At 62.1% G+C, this 26,381-nt stretch overlaps 4 protein-coding genes and 1 long non-coding RNA gene across 9 annotated transcripts; 1 reads left to right on the top strand and 4 right to left on the bottom strand.

The window, feature by feature from the left end:
* The first annotated feature begins 417 nt into the window (after positions 1 to 417).
* Positions 418 to 11,888, top strand: NPR2 (natriuretic peptide receptor 2). Its single transcript, XM_033086063.1, has 22 exons — positions 418 to 1,135; positions 5,924 to 6,123; positions 6,207 to 6,320; positions 6,590 to 6,725; positions 6,817 to 6,911; positions 6,999 to 7,131; positions 7,248 to 7,332; positions 7,406 to 7,526; positions 8,056 to 8,130; positions 8,290 to 8,367; positions 8,506 to 8,610; positions 8,870 to 8,941; positions 9,018 to 9,177; positions 9,251 to 9,406; positions 9,486 to 9,654; positions 9,774 to 9,920; positions 10,086 to 10,209; positions 10,338 to 10,406; positions 10,494 to 10,668; positions 10,748 to 10,846; positions 10,945 to 11,036; positions 11,205 to 11,888. The coding sequence occupies exons 1-22, from the start codon at positions 418 to 420 to the stop codon at positions 11,256 to 11,258; spliced, it is 3,177 nt and encodes a 1,058-aa protein (XP_032941954.1). The 3' UTR covers positions 11,259 to 11,888.
* On the bottom strand, positions 4,616 to 7,381 carry LOC117010942. Its single transcript, XR_004420792.1, has 2 exons — positions 7,294 to 7,381; positions 4,616 to 5,099 (listed from the first exon to the last, which is right to left on the bottom strand). It is a non-coding gene; the product is annotated as an uncharacterized LOC117010942 (long non-coding RNA).
* Positions 11,889 to 11,975: 87 nt separating the features above from the next.
* Positions 11,976 to 14,976, bottom strand: SPAG8 (sperm associated antigen 8). 4 transcript variants are annotated; one of them, XM_033086065.2, is made up of 7 exons: positions 14,884 to 14,976; positions 14,079 to 14,502; positions 13,291 to 13,453; positions 13,157 to 13,202; positions 12,931 to 13,045; positions 12,751 to 12,813; positions 11,976 to 12,667 (listed from the first exon to the last, which is right to left on the bottom strand). In XM_033086065.2, exons 1-7 carry the CDS (start codon positions 14,973 to 14,975, stop codon positions 12,515 to 12,517), a joined length of 1,056 nt encoding a protein of 351 aa, XP_032941956.1. In that variant the 5' UTR covers position 14,976; the 3' UTR covers positions 11,976 to 12,514. The 4 variants fall into 4 exon arrangements, with proteins under 4 accessions (XP_032941956.1, XP_032941955.1, XP_032941957.1 ...); XM_033086064.1 differs by having other exon boundaries at positions 12,515 to 12,813; XM_033086066.1 differs by having other exon boundaries at positions 12,515 to 12,813; positions 14,894 to 14,976.
* Positions 14,977 to 18,235: 3,259 nt separating this feature from the next.
* HINT2 (histidine triad nucleotide binding protein 2) lies at positions 18,236 to 19,852 on the bottom strand. Its single transcript, XM_033085791.1, has 5 exons — positions 19,799 to 19,852; positions 18,826 to 18,984; positions 18,635 to 18,739; positions 18,485 to 18,557; positions 18,236 to 18,379 (listed from the first exon to the last, which is right to left on the bottom strand). Exons 1-5 carry the CDS (start codon positions 19,850 to 19,852, stop codon positions 18,288 to 18,290), a joined length of 483 nt encoding a protein of 160 aa, XP_032941682.1. The 3' UTR covers positions 18,236 to 18,287.
* Positions 19,853 to 20,073: 221 nt separating this feature from the next.
* Positions 20,074 to 25,820, bottom strand: TAF1C (TATA-box binding protein associated factor, RNA polymerase I subunit C). 2 transcript variants are annotated; one of them, XM_033085638.1, is made up of 16 exons: positions 25,215 to 25,820; positions 25,003 to 25,131; positions 24,325 to 24,586; positions 24,143 to 24,236; positions 23,887 to 23,993; positions 23,700 to 23,795; positions 23,548 to 23,618; positions 23,215 to 23,462; positions 23,030 to 23,140; positions 22,794 to 22,917; positions 22,612 to 22,683; positions 22,370 to 22,505; positions 22,147 to 22,275; positions 21,826 to 22,000; positions 21,557 to 21,694; positions 20,074 to 21,269 (listed from the first exon to the last, which is right to left on the bottom strand). In XM_033085638.1, exons 1-16 carry the CDS (start codon positions 25,421 to 25,423, stop codon positions 20,104 to 20,106), a joined length of 3,267 nt encoding a protein of 1,088 aa, XP_032941529.1. In that variant the 5' UTR covers positions 25,424 to 25,820; the 3' UTR covers positions 20,074 to 20,103. The 2 variants fall into 2 exon arrangements, with proteins under 2 accessions (XP_032941529.1, XP_032941530.1); XM_033085639.1 differs by having other exon boundaries at positions 25,003 to 25,820.
* Between the last annotated feature and the right edge of the window lie 561 nt (positions 25,821 to 26,381).

Raw genomic sequence — 26,381 nt, 5'->3', positions numbered from 1 at the left:
GAACACGGATACCCCTTCCTACCTCGCCTCCCGGACCCCCTAAAACACAGGCATCCCCTCCTCAGTCCCTGCCTACTCGGGGCCGCCGGACCTGGGGACAGCGCTCTCTAACGCCCCACCGGGGATCCCATAGCACTTCGCCAACCTAGAAGCCAGAGGTGCCCAGCACTCCGCCATCCCCCCACCACCCCAACCAGCGCCCCGCTCCCCGCTAGCCCCACCCCTGGCCCCCCCCCTCCGGGGACACCGCCCCCCGCCCCGCCGCGGTGCCGCCCATCCCCGTGCCCGGCCGGCCGGGCGGGGACCGGCGGCGCCGCCCCCCCGGGGGTGGGCGGTCGGTGGCGGTCGGCGGGCGGGGGCGCGGCGGGGGCGCCGGAGCGGCGGGCGGCGGCCGGGGCGGAGGAGCCAGCGCGGCCCATGGCTCCGCCGCTGCCGCTGCTGGCGCTGCTGCTGCTGCCGGTACCGACGGGCGCGGGGCGGCGGGCGGCGACCCCCGACGGGGCGCCCGCAAACTTGACGGTGGCGGTGGTGCTGCCGGAGCGCAACGTGAGCTACGCGTGGGCTTGGCCGCGCGTGGGTCCGGCGCTCAGCCTGGCGCTGGAAGCGCTGGAGCGGGGCGAACCGCCGCTGCTGCCGCGGCCCTTCTCGGTGCGCGTCGAGTTCATGAGCTCGGAGCTGGAGGGCGCCTGCTCCGAGTACGTGGCACCGCTCAACGCCGTGGACCTGAAGCTCTACCACGACCCCGACGTGCTGTTCGGGCCGGGCTGCGTGTACCCCGCCGCGTCCGTGGGGCGCTTCGCCTCTCACTGGCGGCTGCCCCTCATCACCGGCGGGGCGGTGGCAGCGGGTTTCAGCCGCAAGCGGGAGCACTACAGCACGACGGTGCGCACCGGGCCCTCGGCACCCAAACTGGGCGCCTTCGTCTCCCACCTCCACGCGCACTTCAACTGGAGTGCCCGCGCCGTGCTCCTCTACGTGGACCACAAGACGGACGACCGACCCTACTACTTCACCGTCGAGGGTATCTACCAGGAGCTGCAGGATGGCAACAACCTCACCGTCACCGTCCACATCTACTCCCCCGAGGAGGGTGGCCCCGACACGGCCGTCCACTTCATCAAAACCAACGGGCGCGGTGCGTGGGGTGGCGCGGCGTGGGGTGCGGGGGGGACACGGTGACCACGGGCGGGATCGGGCTGAGTGCCCGGGGAGAGGGGGTGGCGGTGTGGGAGTGGGAGGAGGAAAGGAGAGCGGAGGGGGGTCCCCTCGGGAGATCTGCGTAGGGCTCCGAGGGGGGGAGGCAAAATCCTCCGCGGGGCACAGCGAGGGGCTGAGGGTGTGGTGGGATCCGTGTGGGGGACCATGGGGGGGCATTGGGCCCGTCTGGGGCACAGGAAAGGGAAGGGTGGGGTGCAGTAAGGAGACTGGGGTACTATGGACAACACGGAAGCTACAGCAAGGGGTTAAGGGAGCAGCAGGACCCATCTGGGGCACAGAGAGGGGATGGGGACACAGTGGGACCACTGCAGGACAGAGCAAAGGGCTGGAAACATGGTAGGATGCATGTGTGGCAGAAACAGGGACCAGGGGTGGCAGTGGGACCTGTTTGGGGCACACCAAGGGGTTAGGGCGCAATGGAGAGATCCACATAGGGCACAGCAAGTGTCGGAGAGGGCAGTGAGGTACATTTGGGATGCAAGGGGATGGGAACACAGTGTGATCATGTGGGGTGCAGCAACAGTCCAAAGAGACAGTGGAATCTTTGTGGGGCACCATGAAGGGTCTGAGGACACAGTGGGACTTGTGAGGAGTTGAGAGCAAAATGGCGCCCATGTGAGCCATGGCAGGGGACCAAGGGTCTGGTGGGACTCGTGTGGGGTGCAGCAGGGAGTGGGCAGAGTGACACCTGTGTGGTGGGGCATGGCAAGGGGCCAGAGGAAGAGTGGGACCCCTGTGGAGCACAAGGAGGGACTGGAGGCACAGTGGGACCTGTGTGGGGCATGAGGATGGGCTGAGCGCACAGTGGGACCCGTGTGGGGCACAGGGAGGGGTGGACAAAATGGCCTCTGTGTGGGGTACAGTGAGGATTGAGCACATTTTGTCACAGTGGGGCTGGAGGAGCAGCAGGACCTGTACAGGAGGTGAGCTCACACCAAGACAGGACCTGAGCCCCTCCCTGGCCAAACCCTGTGCCAGTGGAAGGGCCAGGATGCACCAGGAGGAAGGGGCACAGTGTCTCCTTCCCAGGCCCCCAGCCTGGTCAACCTTTGCCAGCAAGAGCTGGGGCAGACCCCCAGTGTGGTGAGACACATGCTGTGCTGGGCACCCTGTGGGACCACCCCACCCTCTGTGTTAGCAGCATCAGGGTGACCCAGGCATGCCCTTGGAGGCTGAACATGATGCAGTGGATGTGGCTCTCTGAAGGACAGCATCAGCTGTGGTTACTCCAACATACCTAGGTGGCTGTGCCATGCTCACGCAGAGCCCCCCAGACTGGTAGCTGGGCACCACGGCTGTGCCTGTCCCTGCTGCACCCCCAGGATGGGGCTGTGATAGCCCCACCCTGCTGATGGAGGGATAAATCAATTTGGTGCCTTGCGAGTGCCCCAGGAGAGCAGCTATATTGGGAGCGGGAGGAAATGGAGGGGCTTGCAGAGGCAGCTGGAGAGCAAGGGTAGCCTGATGCTCTTTCATTATTGATGAGCAGGGTGTATCAATCCTGGAGTCAGCCACTCTGCAATGCTTCTTAATGGATTCTGAGATGCTGTGTCATTAGGAAGGACATCTAGCCAGGATAAGTGGAGCCAGATGGGCCAGCAGGACTTGTGTCCAAGGTTGGGCAGGACCAGGCTGCAGGGGGAGGTGCTTTGGGGTGCTGGACTGGGCTCCTGTCACGACTGAGGCCAGTGAGGCTGAGTCCACGGAGTGAGCATCCCATGGCTGCCTCATTGGGATGGGACCTCTTGCATGTACCATCACCAGCCATGGGGTTTGGAGCTTATTATGGGATGAGGGCAAAGGACACTGCACGGAGAATGGCTCAAATCAGTGTTTCCTGTCAACATGTCTTGGTGCCATAAATCACCCGAATGGGAATCAATCCCTCCTAGTGCAGCAGAGGGTCACTGGCTGCTGATGATGAAGGCCAGGCGTGGGCAGAGACCTGAGGGCTTTCTAAGCTGAGGTTATAGTATCACTGAACCATGGAATGGTTTGTGTTGAAAGGGACCTTAAAGATAATGTAATTCCATTCTCCCTGCCATGGGATGTCAGGAGGCTCTGGGCCACGGTTCAGAGACGGCACCAGGATATGGAGCTGAGTGGAGCTGCGTGCTTGGCCCCACAGAGGTGGGTGCTCAGAGCTGCGGAGCTGGTAATAGGTCCTTTCCTGCCTGGCCCAGGTGCTGGGGCAGGGAATGGGGACTTGCAAGGCTGTCCAAGGGGTTGAGATCCCTGCACAGAATGGTGTGGAGATGGAAGCAGGGTCTTCAGCTGCATCCATGTCTATGACCTGCAGTAACAGCATGTATCATCCCTCTTGGCATCACCTTCCTTCTCCCAAGTCACAGGCAAGAGTTTGGTATAGAGAAAGCTGCTTCACTGTCCCTCCGTGCACCCCTAGCACCGCTGGTTCTTGACGTTCACAGGTCTAATGAATGGGCATGAGGGGGGTGGGATTTACCCTCTCACCAGTGCCCTAGACGACGTGCAGGGGCCCACGTTTCTCCTGCCATTTGTAAAAGCATTGATATAATTAGAGCTGTGGTTGAGGGAATTACCGGAGCATCTGCCTGCAAAAAGCCCAGGTGCCCTGCCTGGGGAGATGACTGGGTAGTGCTGCTGGAGGGGAGTGCATTTGGTCCTCACCCTCACACTATCCCCAGGCCAGGGCAATGGTGTTTGTGCTGCAGTGCCCTGTGCTGGTGGGACTGCTTGAAACCGGGCTTTTCTGCCTGAACCTGGGATTGGCCCTCATTTCAGGGTTATCTTCCATCATGCAGGGGTCAAGCAGTATTCTGCCACCTCATCTGTTTGCTCGTGGTCCTGCCCCTTCCCTGGAACGTGGCAGTCTGCCACCTACACCAGAGACACCCCCTAAGTAAATGTCAGGGGTCTGGATGCACTCCAGCCTTGCAGAACTTTGTCCCCCTTGTCCTGGGTGATGCTGAGGCTGCCTTTGGCCATTTGCTGGCCCCTGGGGTGTGCGTGAGCCCCCTAAGGCGCTGCTGCCTGTGCAGGAAGCTGCCAGCTGGAGGCAGCTGCCTGCCTCAGGGAGAGCCCCAAGCATTGACCCTTCCTTCTGCACAGCTCATGCAACCTGTCCCCAGGGAGCTGTCTAGGCGCCGTCCATCCCCTTGCTCGGTGGCCTTTGACCAGGCAGGCTTTTGCTGCCGCCGCAGGGGCTGGCTGCCTGCAGTGTCCCACCATCTGCCACCAGCTGTTGTGTCTCCCCAGCTCCTGTGGCTCCCTTTTCTTGGCGCCTGCAGTGGGATGGGGAGGGTCCCATCTATGTCTTTGGGGGGAACCCTCAGGCTCTGCATGTTGAGGAGGTGCTGAGCTGCCCATCCTAGATGAGAAATTTGGGGACGTTTCTCGATGCAAGACTAGCAAAGTGGAGAAGCCAAGAGTGTTTATTTGAAGTATTGCAGCATTCAGAGGGAACCATTTCAAACCCTGAAACAGGCTTTTGCTCACACACAGCCCACGTTGCTGTGATTTCCCTCTCCCCCATGCAGAGGAAAAGCTCCCAACTTTGCTGTGGACTCCCTGTGCCCAAGGTGGCTATGCTGGGTCTCTTCTCCCACCTGTGGGCTTCCTCACTGCCCCTGCGGGTGGCCCGGCCAGCCCTGCTGCCCACATGGCTGGGTGCCTTCGGGGCTAGGTGCCTTCTAGGAGCAGAGACCCCTTCCCGGAGTGTGGCCCTTCCTTGCTGTCCCCAGCCTCCCACTCCCCAGGTCCAGCCGGGGCGCTGGGCCTCATGCAGAAGAGCTGTGTGTCGGGGCCAGCGCCCAAGCGTGACATTCCTCCAGCACCCGCTGCCGCCGCCTCCTCCGTTGCTCAATCCCGGGTTCTCAGCCAGACTGGCTGGAGCGGGGGCCCTGGTTTTCCGGGGGGAGGGAGGAGGCAGTGTCAGGATCCTCAGCAAGGGCACGGAGGGCCCCTGCTTGGGGGGGTTCGGACACTTTCAGGCTCCCATCCCCACAGCCTGTGATGCCCTGTGCCAGCCGCACGCCGGCCCCACACAGCACTTGGGTGGGCATCCCATGGGGGCTGACCGAGCCCCGAGCAGAGGGTGGGGGCAGGCAGGACGGCCCGACGGGGCCCAGGCACCCCCTTGCCGTGTGGGTCACACCGGCGAGATGCTCTGTTTCCAATTAACGGCCGCCGAAGGTGCTGGAATCTGGGAACCTGCGCATTCCTGCCGCACGGACAGCCGGCCACGAACCCAAACATGGGTTTGTCCCATTCCACAGCCCGGGTTCCCCAGGGGCCTCCGGCTCACGGCTCCAGTGCCTCTCCCAGGCCCCTGATTCCATGGCTAGGGCTGGCATGGAGCAGCCAGGAAGCTGATGTAGAGGGGAGACATCCTCTGGCTGGCTTTTGCTGGATCAGGGTGTGTGGGGTCTGTGCCTGGGGCATCCCCCTCATGATTTCGAGCAAGATTTTCCCTGTTCTCCTTTCCCCCTTCTGTCCGAGATGACTGATGGGGCAAGAGTGGGTCTGTGCCAGCAAGGGCTGTGGGTCTGGCCATGGGAGGTGTGAGCCAAGCACCGCCCCATCTCCCTAATCCTTTTACCACCACCACCGCACCCTTCACCCCCGCAGCAGCCGTGTGCTCCCGGGGCTGCTCTGCCCCATCTGCCCCATTCCTGGCAGTGTGGGCAGTCCCTGCCCCACTGAAGCCCTTGCCTCTCTCTGACAGTGGTGTATCTATGCGGGCCGCTAGAGATGCTGCAGCAGATCATGCAGCTGGCACAACAGGAGAACCTCACCAATGGTGACTACGTCTTCTTCTACCTGGACGTATTCGGGGAGAGCCTGCGGGGCGACTCTGCCCGTGACCCCTTCAAACCCTGGCAGGAGAGCCCGGGCCAGGACTCAGGGCTGCGTGAGGCTTTCCAGGTGAGCTGCACCCACCTGCCTGGGGACAGAAACCTCCCCAGCTGGCCCCAGTGTGTGAAAGAGGGTGCTGTGCTTGATTGCAGATGGTGCTGGTGATCACCTACTACGAGCCACAAAATCCGGAGTACCAGCATTTCCAAACCCAGCTCATCCGGCGAGCTAAGCAGAAATTTGGGGTGCAGCTCAACTACTCCCTGGTGAGTGAGTCCCCCTGCATGCTGGGGTAATGGGGTCCCTTCACATGGGTCTGATCACCTCACCAGAATACAGAGGGTGGGACACAGCCACAGACAGTGCCAGAAGGGTCATCCCTGGTGGGAACAGCCACAGGCACTGCCATCCGTGCAGGGTGCACATTGCCCCCAGAGTGGTTATGGGGCTGTGGGTGGCTGCGTGGTCCTGGTGTGAAGGTTCTGGGATGCTCCTGTGTGCCTGGCTGTGGGTGTGCTTAGATTCCCCTTGGCAGATGAACCTGGTGGCGGGGTGTTTCTATGATGGGATGCTGCTGTACGCCATGGTGCTGAATGAGACTCTGCGTGAGGGCGGCTCCAAGAAAAACGCCACCCACATCATCGAGAAGATGCGGGACCGCAAGTTCCAGGGTAATGCTGGGATGGGCGCAGCTGGGTTGTGGGTGCCATGGGGGTGGTGGAACTCAATGCCCATCCCACCTGCATCTTAATTTTCCCACAGGTGTGACTGGGCTTGTGAGCATGGACAGCAACAATGACCGGGACACTGACTTCAACTTATGGGCCATGGGTGACCCCAAGACCGGGCAGTATGAGGTGAAGGCCAGCACCAGGTTCCCCCTGGCTGGGGTTGGGAGATGGGATAGTGGGGTCTGGGGGTGGCCTCACCTCTCTCTGCCTTAGGTGGTGGGACACTATTCGGGTGTGGAGAAGCAAATCCACTGGCTGGGACGACCCATCCCCTGGGTGAAGGGGGCTCCCCCCTTGGATAACCCTCCCTGTGTCTTTGATGTGGATGACCCCTCCTGTGATAAAAGTGCGTGTCCTGGGTCCCCACATCCCTTGGACCCTAGCAAGCTCCCATACGGGTGCATGTCAGTCTGGCCATCATAGCCAGCTGGGCCACCCTGACGTATCCTCTCCTGCCTGCAGCCCCCCTCTCTATGCTGGCCATCGTGGCGTTGGGCACTGGCCTCACCTTTGTCATGTTTGGCATCTCCAGCTTCCTCATCTTCAGGTCAGTCAGGGTGTCTGATGGGCGGGCAGGCAGGGCAGCAGTGATGGGGGGCTGACCCCTGTGTGTTCCCCAGGAAGCTGATGCTGGAGAAGGAGCTTGCCAGCATGCTCTGGAGGATCCGCTGGGATGAGCTGCAGTTTGGAAGTCCTGAGCGGTACCACAAGGCAGCGGGCAGCCGGCTCACCTTGTCCCTGGTGAGAGGAGCCATCCGTGAGGCACCACCCTGCCCCTGTGCTGCCCTCCCTCCCTGCACAACACCCCTCCCTGTTGATTTCTTACAAGGCCCTGTGTTTCCGACAGAGCCACAGCCCCACTGTGTCTGTCCTCAACACAGCCCTTCATCCTTACATAGCTCTCCATTCCCATCCTCTCCATTCCTCCTTCTCCATCCCTGGCATGACTTTCCATCCCCTGCAGAGCCACTGTAGATCCACCCTCTACACATCCCTGAGTCCTCTATGTAGCAACATACTTCATCAAGCCCCTATGTTGCCCTCCATCCCCTACACAGACACACCTTATCCATGTCCTACACTTGGTGCAGTTCACCATGCCTCATCCCAGAGCCTTTACCTTTTCTACAGAGCAAGCAGAGCTTGTCCTGACCCTTAGAGCCCATCCTGCACCATCTCCTGCACACCCTGGATGTCCCTGCCCTGCTCCATTAGTGCAGGCCATTCCTCCATCCCAAGGTTCCTCTCCCTAATCCCCTCCTTCCTACAGCGTGGCTCCAGCTATGGCTCCCTGATGACCACCCATGGCAAGTACCAGATCTTTGCCAACACCGGCCACTTCAAGGTCAGTGCAGACACCAGGGAGCTGAGTCCTCCCTCCGAAATGCCCCAGCTCTGCTGTGCTCCCCCTTGGCTGCACCCCATCGCAGAATATTGGTACTTTCCTTCCATTTGCAAATTCATCCAGTGGACATTGACCTTTTCTCCTTCCCAAACATCCCAGGGCAATGTTGTGGCCATTAAGCACATCAACAAGAAGCGCATCGAGTTGACACGGCAGGTGCTCTTCGAGCTAAAACATGTAGGTTTGGGGTCTGGGCTAGGGTGGACAACCTGCTTGGGGGTGCAGGGAATGGTCCTAGGCATGTGGGAGGATAGTGGGAGCAGCAGCTCATGCCCTTTGACCTCAAGACTGTCCTGGGTGCATTTCCACCTGCAGATGCGAGACATCCAGTTCAACCACCTGACCCGCTTCATCGGGGCGTGCATCGACCCCCCCAACATCTGCATCATCACCGAGTACTGCCCACGGGGCAGCTTGCAGGTAGCAGGGCTTAGGGACACTGAGGGTGACACTTACACACTCCTGGTGACCCAGCTGGGCTGGGTGTTGTAGACAGGGCTGTGGATGCTGGTGGCCACCTGAACCCTCCCTGTAAGGCTCACAGCTGAGCCGTCCAAGCAGGTGTCAGAGGCCAGTGAAGGGGTGGGGGTGGGTGCTGCAGACCCACCTGGGCACTTGGTGAGGCTGCCATCACCGTAACCTGGGTGCTTGGTGGGGTCTACTCAATGTGCTACCCCAGGATGTCCTGGAGAATGAGAGCATCAACCTGGACTGGATGTTTCGTTACTCCCTCATCAATGACATTGTCAAGGTACCCAGCTGACGGGTGTGAGGGGATGGGGGAGATGTCTGAGAAATATGAGCTTCACTGTGTCCATCTGTCCCAGGGAATGGCTTTCCTGCACAACAGCATCATTGGCCATCACGGCAGCCTCAAGTCATCCAACTGTGTGGTGGACAGCCGCTTTGTGCTGAAGATCACCGACTATGGCCTGGCCAGCTTCCGCTCGCCCAGTGACAACGAGGACACGCATGCACTCTATGCCAGTGAGTGCCTACCTGGGAGAACCAGGGGGATGGGGTAGCCTTGTCTCACTGCTCCATTGCTTTGTCCCATCAGAGAAGCTGTGGACAGCTCCAGAGCTGCTGCAGAAGGGGCACCTGCCCACACCGGGCATGCAGAAAGCTGATGTCTACAGCTTCGGCATCATCGTGCAGGAGGTTGCTTTGCGCAATGGCCCCTTCTACATCGAGGGCATGGACCTGAGCCCTAAAGGTGAGGATTGGGAGCACGTGTGTGGAGGTCCTGCCCCACCGTGGAGGTCTGATGCTCACTGTTGGCCACACCCTGGCAGAGATCGTGCAGAAGGTGCGTAACAGCCAGAAGCCCTTCTTCCGACCCTCCATCGACATTGGGGTGCACAGCGAGGAGCTGGCAGTGCTGATGGAACGCTGCTGGGCGCAGGAGCCAGCTGAGCGCCCTGACTTCAGTCAGATCAAGATCTTCATCCGTAGATTCAACAAGTGGGTGGCTGGCATGTGGGGATGGTGGCGCTGGGTGGGAGTGGGGACAGCCGTGGATGGAAGTGGTGCTTGCAAGGGCACACCTCTTCCTGCAGTGCCAACTGACTGCACCCTGGCAGGGAGGGAAGCACCAGCATCCTGGACAACCTGCTGTCACGCATGGAGCAGTATGCCAACAACCTAGAGAAGCTGGTGGAAGAGAGGACACAGGCCTACCTGGAGGAGAAGCGCAAGGCAGAGAACCTCCTCTACCAGATTCTGCCCCAGTGAGAGGGGGACACAAGGGAATGTGTGGGACTGAGGGTTGGCATTGGTTCAGTATGCACCTGCTGCTGTGCAAGCTTGGGGTGCCTTGCCTTCCATGCTGGTGTGGGGCAAGAGTTGCAGGGGGAACAGTGGGTTGGGGTGGAGCTCACCACTATCCTTGCCAGTTCTGTGGCAGAGCAGCTGAAGCGTGGAGAGACAGTGCGGGCTGAGGCTTTCGACAGTGTCACCATCTACTTCAGTGACATCGTGGGCTTCACCGCCCTTTCGGCAGAGAGCACTCCCATGCAGGTTAGAGCAGGACTTGGGGGGCAGTGCATCTGTAGGGCTGCTGGAGGTCTCACACCCTGGCAGTGCCATCTCTAGGATTGGAGTGACATGTCCACTACTAGATGCACACACTCCCTTGTTCCATCCAGGTCGTGATGCTGCTGAATGATCTCTATACTTGCTTTGATGCCATTATTGACAATTTCGATGTCTACAAGGTGAGTGGCATGGTGAGCAAGCACAGCCTCTCAAAGTAAGGCAGGTAGCAAGGAGCCCAGGTTGTACCTGCCCCCCTGCCCCCACAGGTGGAAACCATTGGGGATGCCTACATGGTGGTCTCGGGGCTGCCGGTGCGCAACGGGAAGCTGCATGCCCGTGAGATTGTCCGCATGGCCCTGGCCCTGCTCGAGGCTGTCAAAACCTTTAAGATCCGTCACCGTCCCAACGACCAGCTGCACCTGCGCATTGGCATACACACTGGTGAGCCCACACACTAGCCAGCTGAGGGGTGCTTGCCCTCCCTGCCCTGCATCATCCCCGAACGCCTCTGTACCTGCAGGTCCCGTGTGTGCCGGAGTGGTGGGTCTGAAAATGCCGCGGTACTGCCTCTTTGGGGACACGGTGAACACCGCATCCCGCATGGAATCCAATGGCCAGGGTAAGCCGTGGGGCTGGCAACTGAGGTCCAGAGCTGCAGGGTTTGTTCTATTCCTGTGGCACCAAGCCATGTCTCTCTTGCCCCTCTGTGCTACTCAGCCCTGAAGATCCACGTGTCATCTGCTACCAAAGAAGTCCTGGATGAGTTTGGCTGCTTTGAGCTGGAGCTGCGTGGGGATGTAGAAATGAAGGTAAGGGCACAATGATGCTGGTGGGGTACCAGCCCTTCCAACCACGGGGGAATGTGATGGGGAGGTGGGTTGGGTCTGGGACCCCTTGTTGCCCTCGATGCTGGGGATGACACCCAAGAAGCAGCTCCAGGGGTGGGCAGGGTCTAACTTGCTCACCTCTGCCTCCAGGGCAAGGGAAAGATGCGGACTTACTGGCTGCTGGGTGAGAGGAAAGACCCTTAAGTCATTTGAGCCTAGTGGCTGTGGCAGTGCCCCCAGCTCACTGGGGCCACCAGTGCTTTCTGGTGCCCCAAGATGCACCGGCACCACCCCCCCCTCACCACTGCATCCACCTGCCTCTGCAGCCCCCCTGCTTCTGCAGGGCCTGGGCAAGGTGGGGCAGCGGCCACAACACCGTCTGCCCCCTTCTATCAGCACCAGCAAAGCTCACCTTCCCCACAGCCTCTGCTGAAGTAGGGTAACCAGCCCTGACCCAGCCTGAGGGACCTTGTATCCCCCCCACCCTCTGAGGTCTGCCACTCCCACCCTCTCCCCTGTGGCTCAGCTGGCTCTGAGCTTCTCCGGGGCCTGGCTGCCCCGAAGGGCACTTTGCCTTCTCTTTTCAGTACCTGGCCCCCAGTAGAAGTTGTTGCCCATGTCAACCTCTCCCTGGGGTGGGGGGGAAATGGGGATTCCTGCCAAGATTGACTCCTTGGCCAGGTCAGGCTTCTATGCCGCAACTCCCCCCTTCCCCAGTCTCCCTTTTCCCTGTATATAACCCCATCGGGTCATGTAAATACCCATCCCTCCTCCAGGTGTAAATATAGGACTCGCTGCAACTATTTTGTTGAAATACAAACTTCCCCAGATCCATCTGTCCTGTGGCCTCTACTTTCCTCTGCCTCAGCATGCCAAGTGGGGAGGGAGGCCGAGAGAACCCCAATATGGAACTCAGCCTGGGCTGGCGACAGCTGCCTGAAACATCCCAAGAGATCATATCCCAGGGGTCTGTCTGTGGTATAGGGCCGGGCTGTGGGCAAGGGGAGCCAGTGCTGGGCGGTTGCAGCAGCGGCTGCTGAGGGCTTGGGTGGTGCTGGGAAGGCAGGGCTGCCGTGGGTTTGCTTTGGCGTGAGGGCTGCAGTGCGTTCCTCTGAGCTCATGCTCTGGCTGCCCTGCTGCCGCCTCTTACTGGAACACACCTGTGCCTGGGGACTGGAACAAGGACTGTGTGTCACCCACTTTGTGTGCCGGGAGGGGACGTGTCCCAGGGGATGGGGCTGTGCCAGGGGCTCTCCCTCCACGCCTAAGGAGGAAATCTTGGGACCACAGTGTGTTTTGGGTAAACAGTGACTTGCAACAGGTCTGAAGGGTTTCCCATTTTGCTTCATGGTCTCATGGGATTTGAGATCCCAGAGACACAGTGCTCCCCCACCAAACATCCAGCCTGAGCACAGCCTTGGGGTGGGCAAGGGTGCTGGGACCGGCTGAGTCCCCTTTTTTTATTGCTTGTGGGGCTGGAGCTGGCTGCTCAGGGGGTCGTAGGGGTCACAGAGGTTAAAGGGCTCGGGATGCCCTAGGTACAGGGTAATGGGAGTGGAGAATGCTGCATTCTTCTTGAAGGGATTGTTTCTGCCAAAGAAGGCGGTGACACCCTGGAGAGGAGAGAATTGGAGAGGTCTCTGTCAGCAGCTGAGACCCTCAGGGTGCTAGCAGAACAGCAGGCTGGGGGCCTTACTGGCAGTCCACGGGCTTGCTCCAGCCAGAAGCTGGTTGGCTCCTCCGTTAAGTAGTCGTGAGGCTGCAGCGGAAGCAAAATACGAGCCGGAGGGGATTACATGCTCGGTAGGACACAGGAGCCTTGCAGACTCCCTGGAGGCTGCTGCAAGCTGGTGGGGGGGATGTCTACTGCTTGTACCTGGGTGGTGGGCTGGGGTGTGGACTGGAAACCCATGGCACGGTAGTCGTTGTGCGTGGTGGAGATAGATTCCATGCGCCTCGGGCGGGGGCGGATCTCCTCCTCCGTCTCCTTACTACAGTCAGAGCAGACCCGCACCTCTCAGCTCTGGGATCCCTGCCTCCCCAGGTCCCCTCCTCTGGGGCATAGCCCCAAGGGTGGGTCTCATGCAGGAGTGAAGGCTTGCCTGTATTTCTCGTAGAGCATGGATGCCAGTGTGGCCTTCCTCTGCCCTGCAGAAAGGAAGGTGCCATCAGCCCCTCACCTAAGATCCCCCTGCTGCCTTTTCAGGGTGCACAGGCTTCTTGGGGTCAGCCTCACCTTGCCCCAGCAGCAGGACCCTGGGAGGTGGGCAGTCCTTCGGGGAGGAGCTGTCAGTGAGTGAGGAGAGAAACTGATGGATTGGCAGACTATGGTAGCCATGCTGGAAGTCCTCATTGTCCAAATCCTTCCCTAGCCGAGAGTCCAGGGGGTCCACAATTATCTGGGGATGCATAGTGGGGGCTATGGAAGGGGGCAGGAGCCCATGCTGCACTTCCCCATGCCCTCTCCTAGCTTTTAGGCTTTTGCTAGCCCTAGAGGCATAAGCTGTAAAGAGGTGTTACGGTTTTTCTGCCAGAAACCTGGGAAAGCTGGAGCAGGGACACGGCTTGGGCAGGGCTGACTTGTCCTGCTTGGCGGAGGTCAGCCAGCCTTGTATGGCTGTCCCAAGCACCTGGGTGCCCAGACTGCCCCTGGGCAAGTGCTCTTACAGCACTTGAACAACCCATGGAGTCCCCAGGCTGTGGCACAGCTTGGTCCATCACGTGCCCCCCAGTATGGCTTGCCCAAGCAGGCATTCCCACATCACTGTGATGGGCTGTGACACCCAGCTCCTGCTCCCCAGCAGTGAGATCCCAGCTCCCCTCCTGCCTTACTGTTACTCCCCACGTGCCTGCCTGTGCCTTTTGTGCTATTGAGTTTCATCCTTTTTCTATCCTGCTGGGCTCAAGGTCGTCCGGGTGGCTATTTAAAGAGAGGGGTCTGCACAGGAGCAGGGAGCTTCACAAGATCAGCATGTGGGACATGATGGGGCCAACTCTGAGGGGCATTTTCCCTTACGGAGTTACCTCCTTCTGCCAGTCACGGGTCACACGGCTCCGCTGGGGCACCGACTGGCTGGGCTTCTCTGCTGGTGTGGGTGGGCTTGGGGGTAGTGCCGGCACAGCAGTGGGGGAATCCTTCTCGGGGCTAGTCCCCCACTTTCCAAGCCAGGGAGGCAGCTTGATCCTAGAGGGATCCTTCCCAGACTCTGGAGATGGCTCCCTGTTGGGCACAACTGGTAGGGCCACAGTAGGCAGCTCATCTGTGTCTGATATCTCCTCGGGCGGCGTGGCTATGGCTGACATCTCATGGAGCCTCTTGGTGGTGGTTGACAGCGCCTCACCGCCGCACGAGAGCCTCTCCACGGGTACCTCAGGCCTGTCACCCTGGACCCTGCACGGTGGCCTCTCCTCATGGCATTTGGGACCCACATAGCTTGTCAGAGCGCTCCTGCAGCGGGGAACAGACGCTGAAGAAAAGCAGCGGGGCGCAGCCCCCATTGCTAACCCCGTCCCCAGCCCCCACCGGCACAGGCAGCATCCTGAACGGGCCCTCTGCAGCGTCACCTCCACACTGGGGCAAGGGACAAGGGAGGGATTCCTCTCCTTCTGGGGGACAGAAGCAGTGCCTGCTGCTGGGTCTGTCACCTCGAGAGGTCTCCCGTCCGTAGCTTCTTTCTGTCCCCTGGAACTCCAGCAGCAATACGCTTCCCATCCCTTGTCTGGGCTCAGCCCCCTCCCTGCTGCGACCTCCCCACAGGCCGGACCCACCATCTTCTCATTCCCCCTGGCCCCTAGCACTCCACAGGCCCTGTCCCCCGGTTCTCCCCACCGGGGGTTACCCGCGGCCTGGGCCGCAGCCCCCGGCGCAGCCGGCTCCCCGCTCCATAGCGCGTGCGCGCGGCAGGATGCTCCGCTCTCCATGGAGACGGTGCACGGCGCCCGGGGGTGGAGCCACGCGCGTGCGCACCTCCCATTGGCGGAGAGACATGGGGGCGTGGCCGTGACACGCACTGGGCGGGGCAATGTACTTAATTAAACTGGGAGGGCGTGGTCTCGGCGGAGTGGGCGGGGTGAGGGCGCGGTCGGCGTGAGGGGGTGCGGTGAGGGGGGACGGGGCTGTTGGGGGCCGGGGCTGTGGCAGGGACGGGGCTGTTGGGGGACGGGGCTGTGGCGGGGACCGGGCTGTGTGAGGGGCTGGGCCCGGGGTGCAGGGGACACGGAGGGACGAGGGTGCAGTGGACGGGAGTATGGAGGGATGGGGATGGGGGCGCGGGGCTGCAGGGACACAGGGGTGCCCGCGCTGCACTACAGGATCAGGGCTGTCCCCACCTTTGGGGTCCATGTCCCCCGTGCTGCCCTGGGGCCACTGCTTAGGGCAAAGCTAGCCGCAGGGGCTCTCAGGGGTGCACCGTGCCTGAGCAGGGCCAGTGCAGCCCCACTTTCCCAGGGGTTCTGAGGAGACACTGCTCCACACGGCTTGACCCAAGTGACCCCCATACCGCTGAGCCCGGCACTGGAATGAGCCGCTTGCCCCAGGGACCCCCAGCCGGCCTAGGGTGATGGGGCGGGACGTGCCCGGCGCCTGGCTGGGTGCAGCCGGTGTCCGCCGGCGTGAAGCAGCTGCCTCCTCTCACCACCAGCCCTCGATGGGCCCCTGGCCCCATCCCCGCAGAGGCCGAGCAGAAGAAGGGCCCTTTGATAGCAGGCGACGGGCTCGGGAGCGAGGGCTGTTATTCCAGCGCTCTGCGGTGTGCACCGATGGGGCACCGTGCGCTCTGCGCTGGGGCCTCTGTTTTTCCTGGCTGGAGATGTGCTCGGCCCTTCTGGCCTCAGCGGGCCGGGGGGGCCCCCACTGGGGACCGCTCCTCCCTGCGGGCCCTCGGCCCCGTGCCAAGCAGGGGCTCCTCCAAGACCATCTGCTGCACAGCTGCGGGGAGGAGGGAGAGATGGGAGACGTGTCCCGAGCTCATCTCACGGCTCCCCCATGCTGGGGCCACATCAGTGGGGAGGGGGTGCCAGGGTGCCCTCGGGGCTCGCAGCTCACCAGTGAGCGTTCTGGGTTGCATACTGCTGGTCATCCCCCCGTGCTCGACTATGGGTGCACCTGTGTGTACCCCAGCTCATGCTTAATTGGGTGGCAGCTTGGTCATCCTGCCCCAGCTTGTGTCCCTTGGTGGTCTTCCTAGGAACATCCCCAGATTCCCCACCAAACAAACACCTGTGGGCTTACCAAAAACCTAGCTAGGCAGTATGGCTGCCTGAGGGATACTGAAGGGACACTAACAGCACTAAAATACACTGTGGCGCAGGAAGCTTGGCCATGCCACACCGGGTGTGTGCACTCACTGTGGGGCAAATCACCCCGGGGTGGTCTGTGGGGCATCACACTGGGGCTGTGCGCTGGCCGCATCAGCTTGGGGCAGCAGCCCTGGAGCTGCTGCAGCACATCTGGCTGCTTCTCGCCGGCTGACACATCCCTCGCAGCCCCCCCGCCCGGCTCTTTTGGGAACTTGCGTCATTTGTGATCCTCTCCGGCTGAGGAACCAAAACAGCCGTTGGCTCCCGTTCCGCCCCCCCCGCCGCCTCGGCCCCATGAGGCTGTGCCCACTGTCCTGCCCTGCCGCTGCTCGGGGACTGACAAAATAAACTCGGCACAGGAAGTAACACGATGGCAGGCGACTGGCCCTGACCTCGCGTGCCAGCCCGTGCCCTGTGCCTAGTGCAGCACTCCCTGTGGGACTGCTCTGGGCAAGCTCAGGGGGATGATGTCCTGGCGATGCCTGGCCCCTCTTTAGCGTCCCCTCCTCCCCAGCTCTCTTTGGGGTACACATCCCTGAGGCAGGGCTGTCCTGAGCTCAAGAGTGGCCCCAGCCCGCACTGAGCCTCAGGGGCAGGAAGTATCAACAATTTTAAGGTTCAATTACACCCCGAAAACATTCCCCATACTATACTGGGTGTGTATGTGTGGGAAGTGACTGGACTCTGCCACAGCCCCACACAGCTCCCGGGGGCCCCCCGCCGCCAGCGCCACCGAGCCGGGGGATGAACAGAGCCGCCATTCTCCCCGGCGGGCTGCGGTCCCCTGCGCGGCGGCTGGCAGGGGCCCAGGCGGTCCCGACGGCGGTGCCAGGTGGGCCGTGCACCGCGCCAGCATCGGCCCCGGCCACTAAATATAGCCACGGCAGGCGGCCACGGCCCAGCGGGCGCGGGAGGCACGCGGCAGGGAGCGGGCGGCCGCATGCGCCGAGCCCCCCGTGCGCTCCCCTCACGGGGCCGGCGCGGACACGTGCAGGCACGAGACCGCGGTCAAGGCCTGTAAACAGCGCCGTGCCTGCGCGCAGCCGGCGGGGCTTTGTGTGCAGGGGGGTCGGGAGCGTGCGGGTTCCCTCGGTGGTGCGCAGTTGTGGGTTCTGGAGTGCAGGGTACGACGTGTCTTCCTCAGTGTGCGCTTGGGGAGGGGGGGGGGGCGGGGGTGAGCGGCACAGTGAGTTTCCCTCGGAGGTGCGCAGCTGGGGGGCCGGGGGTGAGCAGTGCAGTTGAGTTCTGTATGGCAGTGCACGCACAAGCAGCACAGTGGCTGCAGTATGGGGAAGCACACGGGTATCTGCACAGGGAGGGGGTAGCAGGTCCTCCCACCCCGCAGCCTGTCCTGCCCTGTGCTCTGCTCAAGGTTATGATCCTCCTCGGAGCTGCCAGAGAGGCCTCTCAGGCGTGGACAAGAAGTACATGTGCAGTCAATAAGCCTGCTCCAAGGGCTTTTAGATCAATCTACTGCAATTAACTGGCTTTGAAAAGCAGGGAAACATCAGTGTCCAGCGCAGGGCTCTGGCAGCAATGCAGGGGGGCTGGCGAGGGGGAAACCTGAGGTGGAGCAGGGGCATTCAGGGATGCTGGGGCTGGGTGTGGCAATGCATGGGTGGCAGCCCTGGATGTGGTGCACTACTGACACCCCTAGGATGTTCCCCACCTTGGGGACAACCTTGTGGCACCCAGCCTGCTCCCCCAGCCCAGCACCAAGATGAGCCTTTTGCCTGGGAGCTGTGGGCAGCCCCAGAAAACCCTTCTGCTTCAACGGTGGAGTTGGTATGTGGGGAGCCCAGACCCTCTGCAAAAAGCAGGGTACCAGCGCTGCCCAGCCACCCACCTCGACCCCCAAAAAAGCCACCGTGACGCAGAGCCACTGAAGTCACCACCAAGGAAACGCTTTATTGGGGAGTAAGTGGATAGTGGGCATTAGCCAGGGGGCCAGCCCATCTGCCGCCCCCCCAGCACGTGGAGGTGCAGGTGGTAGACAGACTGTGCGCCGTGCTTCCCATCGTTGATCACTGTCAGGAGAGTTACAAGGGATCAGGCCACCCCCTTTGTCCCCAGCCCCCCAGGACGACCAGTGAGGGTCCTGCCCCACAGCACGGTATGGGATATCAACTCACCAAGGCGGTAGCCATCAGCCAGCCCCTCTGCCTGCGCTGTGCGTGCCGCCACCACCATCAAGTGCCCCAGCAGCTGAAGGAGGGAGGAGCGACAGGGTCAGCACTGTATGACCCCCACCACCAATGTCCAAGGGACCTCTCCAGACTCACCTCAGTGTCTTGGGGACCCACGCGGCTGATCCGGGGGATGGGGCGCTTGGGGATCACCAGGAAGTGCACGGGGGCTTGGGGGGCCACATCACGGAAGACAAGGCACTACGAGGGGGAACAGGGTAAGCCCCGCACCTGTGGGTTCTGCCCCCTTGCCCTCGTGGGGACACAGGTCCTGCTGTCCCAGCTACCTTGTCATCTTCATAGAGAATGGTGGCAGGGATAGTGCGGTCGATGATCTTGCTGAAGATGGTGGGCTGCCCTCCTGCCTCCTCGCCGGCCGCTGCTGCCTGCTGTGCCTTGCCCACCTCCCCGTCCCGCCCGCCGGGCGCCGACACGCACCGCTGGGGCTGAGTGGCATACCTGGGTTACAGCCTGTGCCCACGGGGACAAGGACAAGGACACCGCGGTGGGGGTGGGTGGGGGGAACATGTCTGCAAAGGTGATGAAGGGGAGCACACGGGGGTGATGGTGGGGTGCACGTGGGGGTGGCAGGGAGTATGTGGGGGGATGCACATGGAGAGGACGCTGGGATATGGGCGAGGGATGCGTGTGGGGGTGATGGTGGGGTATGCATGTGGGAAGTAGTGGGATTCATACATGGGTCCTGGGGGTGCACGGGGGGGTAATTCATACAGGGATCCTGGGGCGATGGTGGGGTGCACGTGGGGGTCATGGTTGGCTGTGACAGGAGGTACCAACACGGGGCGCACGGTGAGGTGCACACGGTAGTAACACTCATGAGGGGTAAGAAGGGCAGATGCCGAGCGGGCTGGTGGTGGGCTGTGCTGACAGGGGTACAGAGAACTGTCCACCAGTCCCAGCCTGGACAGCGGGCTGTGCTCACGAGGGTGACAAAGGGCTGAGCTCACGGGCCTAACAGGGGACTGTCCACGGGGCTGACAGGGATCTGCGCCCTCGGGGGTGCAGGGGGCGGCTGTGCCCACGGGGCGCAAGCTGGGGTGGGGGTGGATGCCCACGCGTGCTCCGAGGCCCCGTGCCGTGGCGTGCGGGCCGGCCCTCATGCCCGCCGCGGACTTTGCCCGAAAGTGGAAGTAATGGCGAGCATGGCGCGGACCCGCTCCGGAGCCTCCGTTGCGCCGCACACCCCGGTGCGCCCCCGTTATCCCGGGATCCCCCATCCCCGCGTCCCCCCGTGCCCACCTGCCCCAGGCGCAGCGCGCGCCGCGCCAGCCCCCGCGCCAGCACCGCCGCCATGGCCGCCGCTCCCGCCCCGGGCCTCGCACCCAGCCCCGCTCCCCGCCCCTTAAAGCGCCCGCGCCCGCCTCGCCTGGCAGCTGGGATCATCCCGGCGGGGACACTCCGACCGGGGAAGCTGGTCACTCCCTCACCGGGAGTCCCAAACCCCGGGCGTCCCGCCCGACCTCCCCTGCCCCTAAGGGTGGGTGGCTTGACCAAACAACTGAGGACCCCGGGAGGAAGGCTGTGGCACGCAGGTTTATTTGCTCTCAGAAGCCCATTCGTGGGCGCTTGCGGCGGGGCTGTGAGGCGGAGGACAGCTGGCTCTGCGAAGAAGGGATGCACAGCTGGCTGGCCTGGCTGCCCAGGGGCTCTGGGGGCTCGGGGGGTCCCTCGGCCCACACAGACAGGTAGTCCCGTAACGTTTTCCGCCGCTCCTTTGGGATACCGCGGCAGCGCAGGCTCTGTGAAGACAGCAGAGCTTCGTCGGGTGCCGGTGAGGTCGGGAGGCTGTGAACGGGGGGGCTGCCGGCTGGTGGGGAGCCTTCTTGGGAGAGAATGGGTGGGCGGCTGGGGGAGAGCAGCTGGGGGCCCACATCACTCAGCTCAGACAGCTCAGATTGGTAGGTGAGGGAGGAGGTGAAGCTGGCCGAAAGGCTGCGCCGGCCCTTGGCTCGCTTCTGCCGCCGCCGCCGCTCCCGCAGTGCCCGCTGTCTCTGTGCCATATTAAAGCTCGTCCTCTCCTCCCACCACTGCTCCCAGTCCCCAGCCCAAGCTGCTGTCAGACGAGTACTTAGGGGATCTGGACCCCCTGCTGGCTCCAGGGTCTGTGGCAGGGGAGGTGGTTGGAGGGCCAAAGGCTCCCAGCGCTGGATGCGTCTCCCTTCCTGCATGGTTTGGCGCAGCCGCTGACGCATCTGCCTGTGCAGGCTGCTGGGGCCTGCTGGCCCCTCCAGATCTCTGTGGGTGAAGAGGCGCCTCTGGCTGAGGCTGGGGGTCCAGGTGTGCCGAGAAGGCTCCCTGCAGGTCCTGAAAAAGGCCCTCAGCCAGCGGCGGTACCGCAGGGCTGCAGCTGGGCTGGGCACTGCTGGGGAGGAGGGCTCGGGGCTGGCACAGGGCTCCTGAAGGAGTTCAGCTTCCTCCATGGGTGCTGGTGTACCCTCCTCTTCATCAACAATCACCTCCAGGTTGGACAAGTAGAATGTTTGCTCTTCCTCCTCTTCTTCCTCACTGCCCAAGCCCTGTGGGCTGCTGGCTGGACCCTCAAAAAGAGGGGAAGAGCCAGGGGCTGTTGTGGCCTCATCCCTTGATAGGGGTGCAGGGGACTGTGCTGCCTTGTGGGTCAGTCTCTGGCAGAAGACGTCCCCAGTCTCAGAGAGCTGGAAAACCAACATGGACTTGTGCGGTCCATCCTCCTGTAGCATGGCAGCCAGCCCTGCAGGAACAAGAAAGGCATTGTCACCAGGGTTCCAGTCCTGGGGACACTCCACGGGCCTGGTCAGCAGTGGGGGCTGCCTCCACCCCTCAGTGGGCACCCTCACTGCTGGCTCCTGCCTGGTACATTGTCTTCCATGTCATTAATCTCTTCCACAGGTTTGTTAAGGGCATCGCTTTTGCTTTTTCAGTCACCCTCCAGCCAAGCACGATAAGAGCTACATTTCCTCTCTATTCCACCTTCTCCCCCACCAGGACCCGCAGTGTGGGCCAGTGTGGGCCACTCACCTGCTGCTGGGGCTGTGAGGCGCTGCTGGAGCAGGTGGTGGCGGTGTGGGAGCTGGGTGGGCAGGTGCTGCAGGCACCCCGCGATATTGTGCAGCTTCTGCGGAGTCCCTGCCAGCTGACAGGCTGACTGGCTGCCCCCTGAGGAAACACCCCAAAAACTGACTGGTGAGCACAGATACCAGAGCAGCAGCTGACCCCAGCAGCAAGGAGGCTGAGAGATGGGCAGAGGAACCCTGGCTCTGCAGCAGCCCTGGGGCTTGATCTCTTACCCCGGTATTGCATCAGCAACAGCTCTTGGGTGCGGGATGCACCAAGCAGCACTTTGTGGCTCCTCCCGGGTTTCCCTGGCATTAGATGTGCGAAGAGTGGAGGGGCCTCCATCATGTGTGCCCACTTCAGAACAGGCACCAATGGCAAACGCTCATCCAGCACATACACGGAGAACTAGGACAGGAGTCTTGGCTCAGATGGGACACACCCTAACACACTGTGCCAGCTCCCTCAGCTGGGAGATCCTCATGCCCCATAGGCACTGGGAGACACAGCTGTGCAGTGTGTCCTCCGTAGCTCCCAGCTGTGGTGAGACTCACCTGGGTGGTGACAAGGTACTGTGAGGGGTGAGCCCTGCCCAGGTACATGGGCAGCACCACACGCTCACCCTGCTGGCAGCCAGCTTCCTCGCCCACCTTGAACAAGTCGAAGTGGCATCTCTTGGGGGCCTGCAGCAGTAGAACAGGGCACAGTCAGCACCCTGGGCTGAGGAATGCCCTTCCCTGCCTGCCCCAAGCCCCATGCCCACCATCCCAAGCTCACCCGGGCATCTAGGCACTGCAGGCCTGTGCGGTCAGCACAGCTGAGCACTCGTGGGTGGGCAGTGAAGTCACTCCAGCGCCAGGGTGAATAGTCCCGAAAAAACATGGTCTGGGGGTCATGGCGGAGCTGCTGCAGTCTGTGGGGAGACAGCAGTATTGGCATGGGTCAGGGCTGCCCCAGTCATGCCCGGGGACTCCAGTGTCTGCAGGAGACCCTAGACACCCCTGAGTGCCCTGTCTCACCCGGTCTCGACGCTCCAGAGGTAAATGGTCCCGCTCTGGGTACAGACAGACAGCTCCCCCGGAAGGTGAGGGCTGCAGGACAGGGGGCACAACATCACTATGGGGCAACAGAACCCACCACACAGAGCAAGGCTGCGCCAGCAGAGCTTCCTCCTGGCACAGCCCCTTCCTCCAGCACCTACCTGACAGTGAGGCAGGAGGCAGGCATATCAGTGCGGATCACCTGTAGTGGGGTAGGAGCTGCCCCTGTCTTGCCCAGCACCCTCCAAACACCACAGTGATAGTCTGAGCGAACCCCAACAAAATCTGTCAGGGGCAAGGAGGTGGTATGAGAGCTGGCAGTATCCCAGGGGCCCCCTGCTGCCGCTCCTCCCTACATCCTGTCTGCCTTGAGACATGGATCCTGGGGCTGGCTCACCTTGCCCATCCACACGGGCTGCAGCCACTTGCCGGATGCGCCCGCTGAGCTCAAACTGCTGTGGAGAGCCCCGGGCGCGGGGCAGCTCCTCCAGCACCACATCCTGGAAATCTGGGATGCTGGCTAAGGGCAGTGCAACACAACCCCCACTTCCCTCTCCAGGGACACCCCATGGGAAAGGATACAGAGGTGGTTCATGGCCTGCCCTCCAGGGTGCACCAGGCGGCCCACAGGTGTTGCTCCATCTTCAGGGGGCAACCAGGCCAGTGCACCCCCAGTGAAGCTGTCATCAAAGAGCAGGTTGGACCACTGCTGCATTAGCTCCTCGTGCAGGCAGTCTGCCAGCAGGCCCAGTGGCACTTCGAAGAGCCAGTCACGGCAGAGGTGGGAGAACCAGCGCAGGCGGGAGGCCAAGTGCTGCCGGGGGCAGCCACTGCAGGGCATGGACAGCATCAGGTGAGGGGACAGAGCAGGAGACCCCCGCACCTCTGCAGGGCAGGGGATATAGGGACTCTCACCGTCGGGCCTCCAGGCGGTCGATGTCCTCCATCAGGGCAGTCATCCGGATGGTGCTATTCCGGGCTGGTCTCTACAGGAGTATGGGACAGAGATTGAGATTGGCAAGGGGAAGGGTGGGGAACAACACTGTTATCCCTGGACAAACAGTGACCTTCAGCTTGGAGTTTCCCAGGTAGAAGTTCTTGTGCAGCAGACGCCCCAGGGAGCCAAAAGCGTCTTCTGGGTGATCCACAAAGAAATGGCCCAGCTGTGTGGGAGGGACGGGAAAGAGTCAGTGCATGCAAAGGTCCCATGCTGCCCTCCAGGTCCTTGTCAGGATGCAACACCTCAAATCCCACCTGCCTGGCGAAGTCCAGAGTGACTCCAGACCTGCCTACTCGGAGCTTTCTGCCCGCCCCACTGCGGTACACGATGTCCTGAATAGCGGGCGAAGGGAACCAGCAGCCTGTGGGGAGAATGCAGAGGCCGCCTGGCACCACACGAGCACCGAGACACCGCTCAGTACCGCGGGACAGCGGCAGAGATAGAGATGGACGGCATGTCCCCCCCAGCCCCCGTGCAGCGAGAGCTCCCTCCCGTTCCCGCGGCTCTCACCCGCGCTGGGCAGCAGCACCGGCACGGCCGCAGCGTCCGCGGCTTCCCACCTTTCGCCTCTCGCGCCGCGGCGGGGCACGAACGCCGTCTTCCCCTGCGGGGAAAGAAGGCGGACAGTCAGAGCGTCCTCTGAGTGTCCTGCCGGTTCCTTCGGCCGCCCCGGACCCCTGGCAGGGCCTCACCTGGCGGCGGCCGGGGCCACCCTCCAGCACTTGCCCGTGCTCGCCCCAGCCGGCAACTGGCGCGGGGCCACCCTCTTCCCGCGGCGGGCCGGCGCTGAAGTAGGCGGGGAAGAGCGCGGCCGGGAACTCCATGGCCGCGGTACCGGGCACAGGGGACAGCACGCGGCCGGGACGGAGCTCCCGGTATCTCGTGGGGATGGCGCGGCCACCACCAATGACGTCACCCCCGCGCTGCCGCCGAGCACCAATCAGGACCCGGGAACTGCGCGGGACAGAGCGCCGCCGCCGGCACAGCCACGTGGGGCGCTACCGCCCCCTCGCGGCCGGAGGGTAAAAATGTACGGCCGGCGGAGGGACCGGGACGGGACCGGGATGGGACCGGGACGGGAACGGGAACCGGGGGCGGGAAGCGATGGGACCGGGGTGGGAACGGGACGGGAACGGGCGAAGCGAAGCGGTGGGACTGGGATGAGAACGGACGGGGGAAAGCGGCGGGACTGGGATAGATAGCACTGGGAACGGAACGGGACGGGCAGGGGAAGCAGTGGAACTGGGACAGAACCGAGGGGAGGGGAAGCAGTGGGATAGGGCCAGAACAGGACTGGCACTGGAGAACCATCAGGACAGGACCCCACCGGGGCACGGGCAGGGATACAGGCATGGTTTCCCTCTGCTCACCTCGAGGGCAGTGAAACCGCCCTGTGAGTCCTGCCAGGGGCACATCTCGTTTTCCGTGGCTCTGGTTGTGTGGTCATGGAGCACCCTATACACCAACAGGGTGTGGGGCCACGGGACAGTCTCAAATACCTGGAGGTTGTAGGGTTGAAGTGTGGCTCCTGGAAGGTTGAGGATGTTCCAGTCCCCTCATCCCACCCTGCCCTTCCTCACACCTGCTTGGCGTTGGTGAACCCACTCCTGTGGGAGTGCTCCTCTGTGCTCCTTCCTCCCCACAAGGTGGTTGCTGGCTCTCCATGAGGGACCCACCTGGCTCCGGACCCCAGTGGGAACCCACACAGAGTTCAGGTTCATTCCATGGGGCTCTAATGGGACCCTGGAGATTTGAAGAGTATCTGGAAAGGAGACAAGTTCCCCTATCCATTTCCCAAGGAGAGCATGACCAGCTTTCTCCTCAAGGAACCATGGTCCTTGTACATCCCTACACCAGAGGCCACTGGCCCTGGAGCTGTGCTGGTGAGGTCTGCTTTGGGGAGAGACCCCTAGCCATGCCTGGAGCGGGTATGTGCTCTGGGGAGGGTTTCTGGGCAGTCAGGTTGGGACATGGTGGGGTGGCTGCTCTTGCTGCAGCTCCCAGGGTGCCCTGGATGGGAGAGAACATTCCCATGATTAGTAACTTGCTGCCTCCATTATGGCCAAGGAGGATGGTGATGTCAGGGGAGTATGGGGATTATGTCAGGGGAGTTTGGGAAAGTGTGATGAGATCATTTCTAGTCAAGATGCCCTCATCCCTACAGGTCGTGCTCAGACACCCTCTGTGGGACACCTCCTCTCTAAGGTACATGGTACAATTTGCTTTAAGAAGGTGGTAGCCACTGGTAGAAAACCACCTGGTTCCCTTACACAGCTTCCCCTGGGACAGGTAGCCCCACCACTTCCAGCTCCAGAGGTAGCCCTCACTGCCTCTCATCCCTTTCCCTAATTCCAGGGCATGCCATCAGTTCCATATCCCTCTCCATTATATATTTCTGTGCCCAGGACATATATATTCCTGTCCCCAGGCCTGTGCCCCTGTCCCCTAGACCCACATCACCGTCTGCAGTCATTGCTTCTGTCCCCAGCCCCATGTCCCTCTCCCCCAACCTATGTCTGTTTCTGCATCCCCATGTTCCTGTCCCTCAGCCCCATAACTCTGTTCCCAGCCTATCTCCTTTTCCCCAGCACCATGTCCCTGTCCCAAACCCTGTGATCCTATTCCTGGCCCATATCTTCATTCCAGAGACATGCCCCTGCCCCCAGTCCTGTGACCCCATTACCAGCCCGTATCTCAGTTCCAGCACCATGTTCCTGCCCTCAACGCCTTGTTCCTGGCCTCAGCCGGT

This window comes from Catharus ustulatus, chromosome Z (genome assembly GCF_009819885.2).
Source record: "Catharus ustulatus isolate bCatUst1 chromosome Z, bCatUst1.pri.v2, whole genome shotgun sequence".
Lineage (NCBI taxonomy): Eukaryota > Metazoa > Chordata > Aves > Passeriformes > Turdidae > Catharus > Catharus ustulatus.
The sequence above is the reverse complement of the archived record's forward strand: the minus strand, read 5'-3'. Positions and strand labels throughout refer to the sequence as shown.

What these genes read in the sequence shown, in the direction of transcription:
- NPR2 (XM_033086063.1), top strand. Translation starts at nt 418, where the DNA reads ATGGCTCCGCCGCTGCCGCTGCTGGCGCTGCTGCTGCTGCCGGTACCG. An exon ending in CCAAGACCGGGCAGTATGAG is followed by an intron (nt 6,912 to 6,998) that starts GTGAAGGCCAGC and finishes TCTCTGCCTTAG; the next exon opens with GTGGTGGGACACTATTCGGG. An exon ending in GCCCACGGGGCAGCTTGCAG is followed by an intron (nt 8,611 to 8,869) that starts GTAGCAGGGCTT and finishes GTGCTACCCCAG; the next exon opens with GATGTCCTGGAGAATGAGAG.
- SPAG8 (XM_033086064.1), bottom strand. Translation starts at nt 14,975, where the DNA reads ATGGAGAGCGGAGCATCCTGCCGCGCGCACGCGCTATGGAGCGGGGAG. An exon ending in GGTCCTGCTGCTGGGGCAAG is followed by an intron (nt 13,203 to 13,290) that starts GTGAGGCTGACC and finishes TCCTTTCTGCAG; the next exon opens with GGCAGAGGAAGGCCACACTG. An exon ending in ATGCTCTACGAGAAATACAG is followed by an intron (nt 13,046 to 13,156) that starts GCAAGCCTTCAC and finishes CTCTGACTGTAG; the next exon opens with TAAGGAGACGGAGGAGGAGA.
- HINT2 (XM_033085791.1), bottom strand. Translation starts at nt 19,852, where the DNA reads ATGGCGGCGGTGCTGGCGCGGGGGCTGGCGCGGCGCGCGCTGCGCCTG. An exon ending in TTCTCTATGAAGATGACAAG is followed by an intron (nt 18,740 to 18,825) that starts GTAGCTGGGACA and finishes TCCCCCTCGTAG; the next exon opens with TGCCTTGTCTTCCGTGATGT. An exon ending in GGCTGATGGCTACCGCCTTG is followed by an intron (nt 18,380 to 18,484) that starts GTGAGTTGATAT and finishes CTCTCCTGACAG; the next exon opens with TGATCAACGATGGGAAGCAC.
- TAF1C (XM_033085638.1), bottom strand. Translation starts at nt 25,423, where the DNA reads ATGGATAGGGGAACTTGTCTCCTTTCCAGATACTCTTCAAATCTCCAG. An exon ending in GCCTCCTGCCTCACTGTCAG is followed by an intron (nt 22,684 to 22,793) that starts GTAGGTGCTGGA and finishes CCTGTCCTGCAG; the next exon opens with CCCTCACCTTCCGGGGGAGC. An exon ending in CCTCACAGCCCCAGCAGCAG is followed by an intron (nt 21,270 to 21,556) that starts GTGAGTGGCCCA and finishes TTGTTCCTGCAG; the next exon opens with GGCTGGCTGCCATGCTACAG.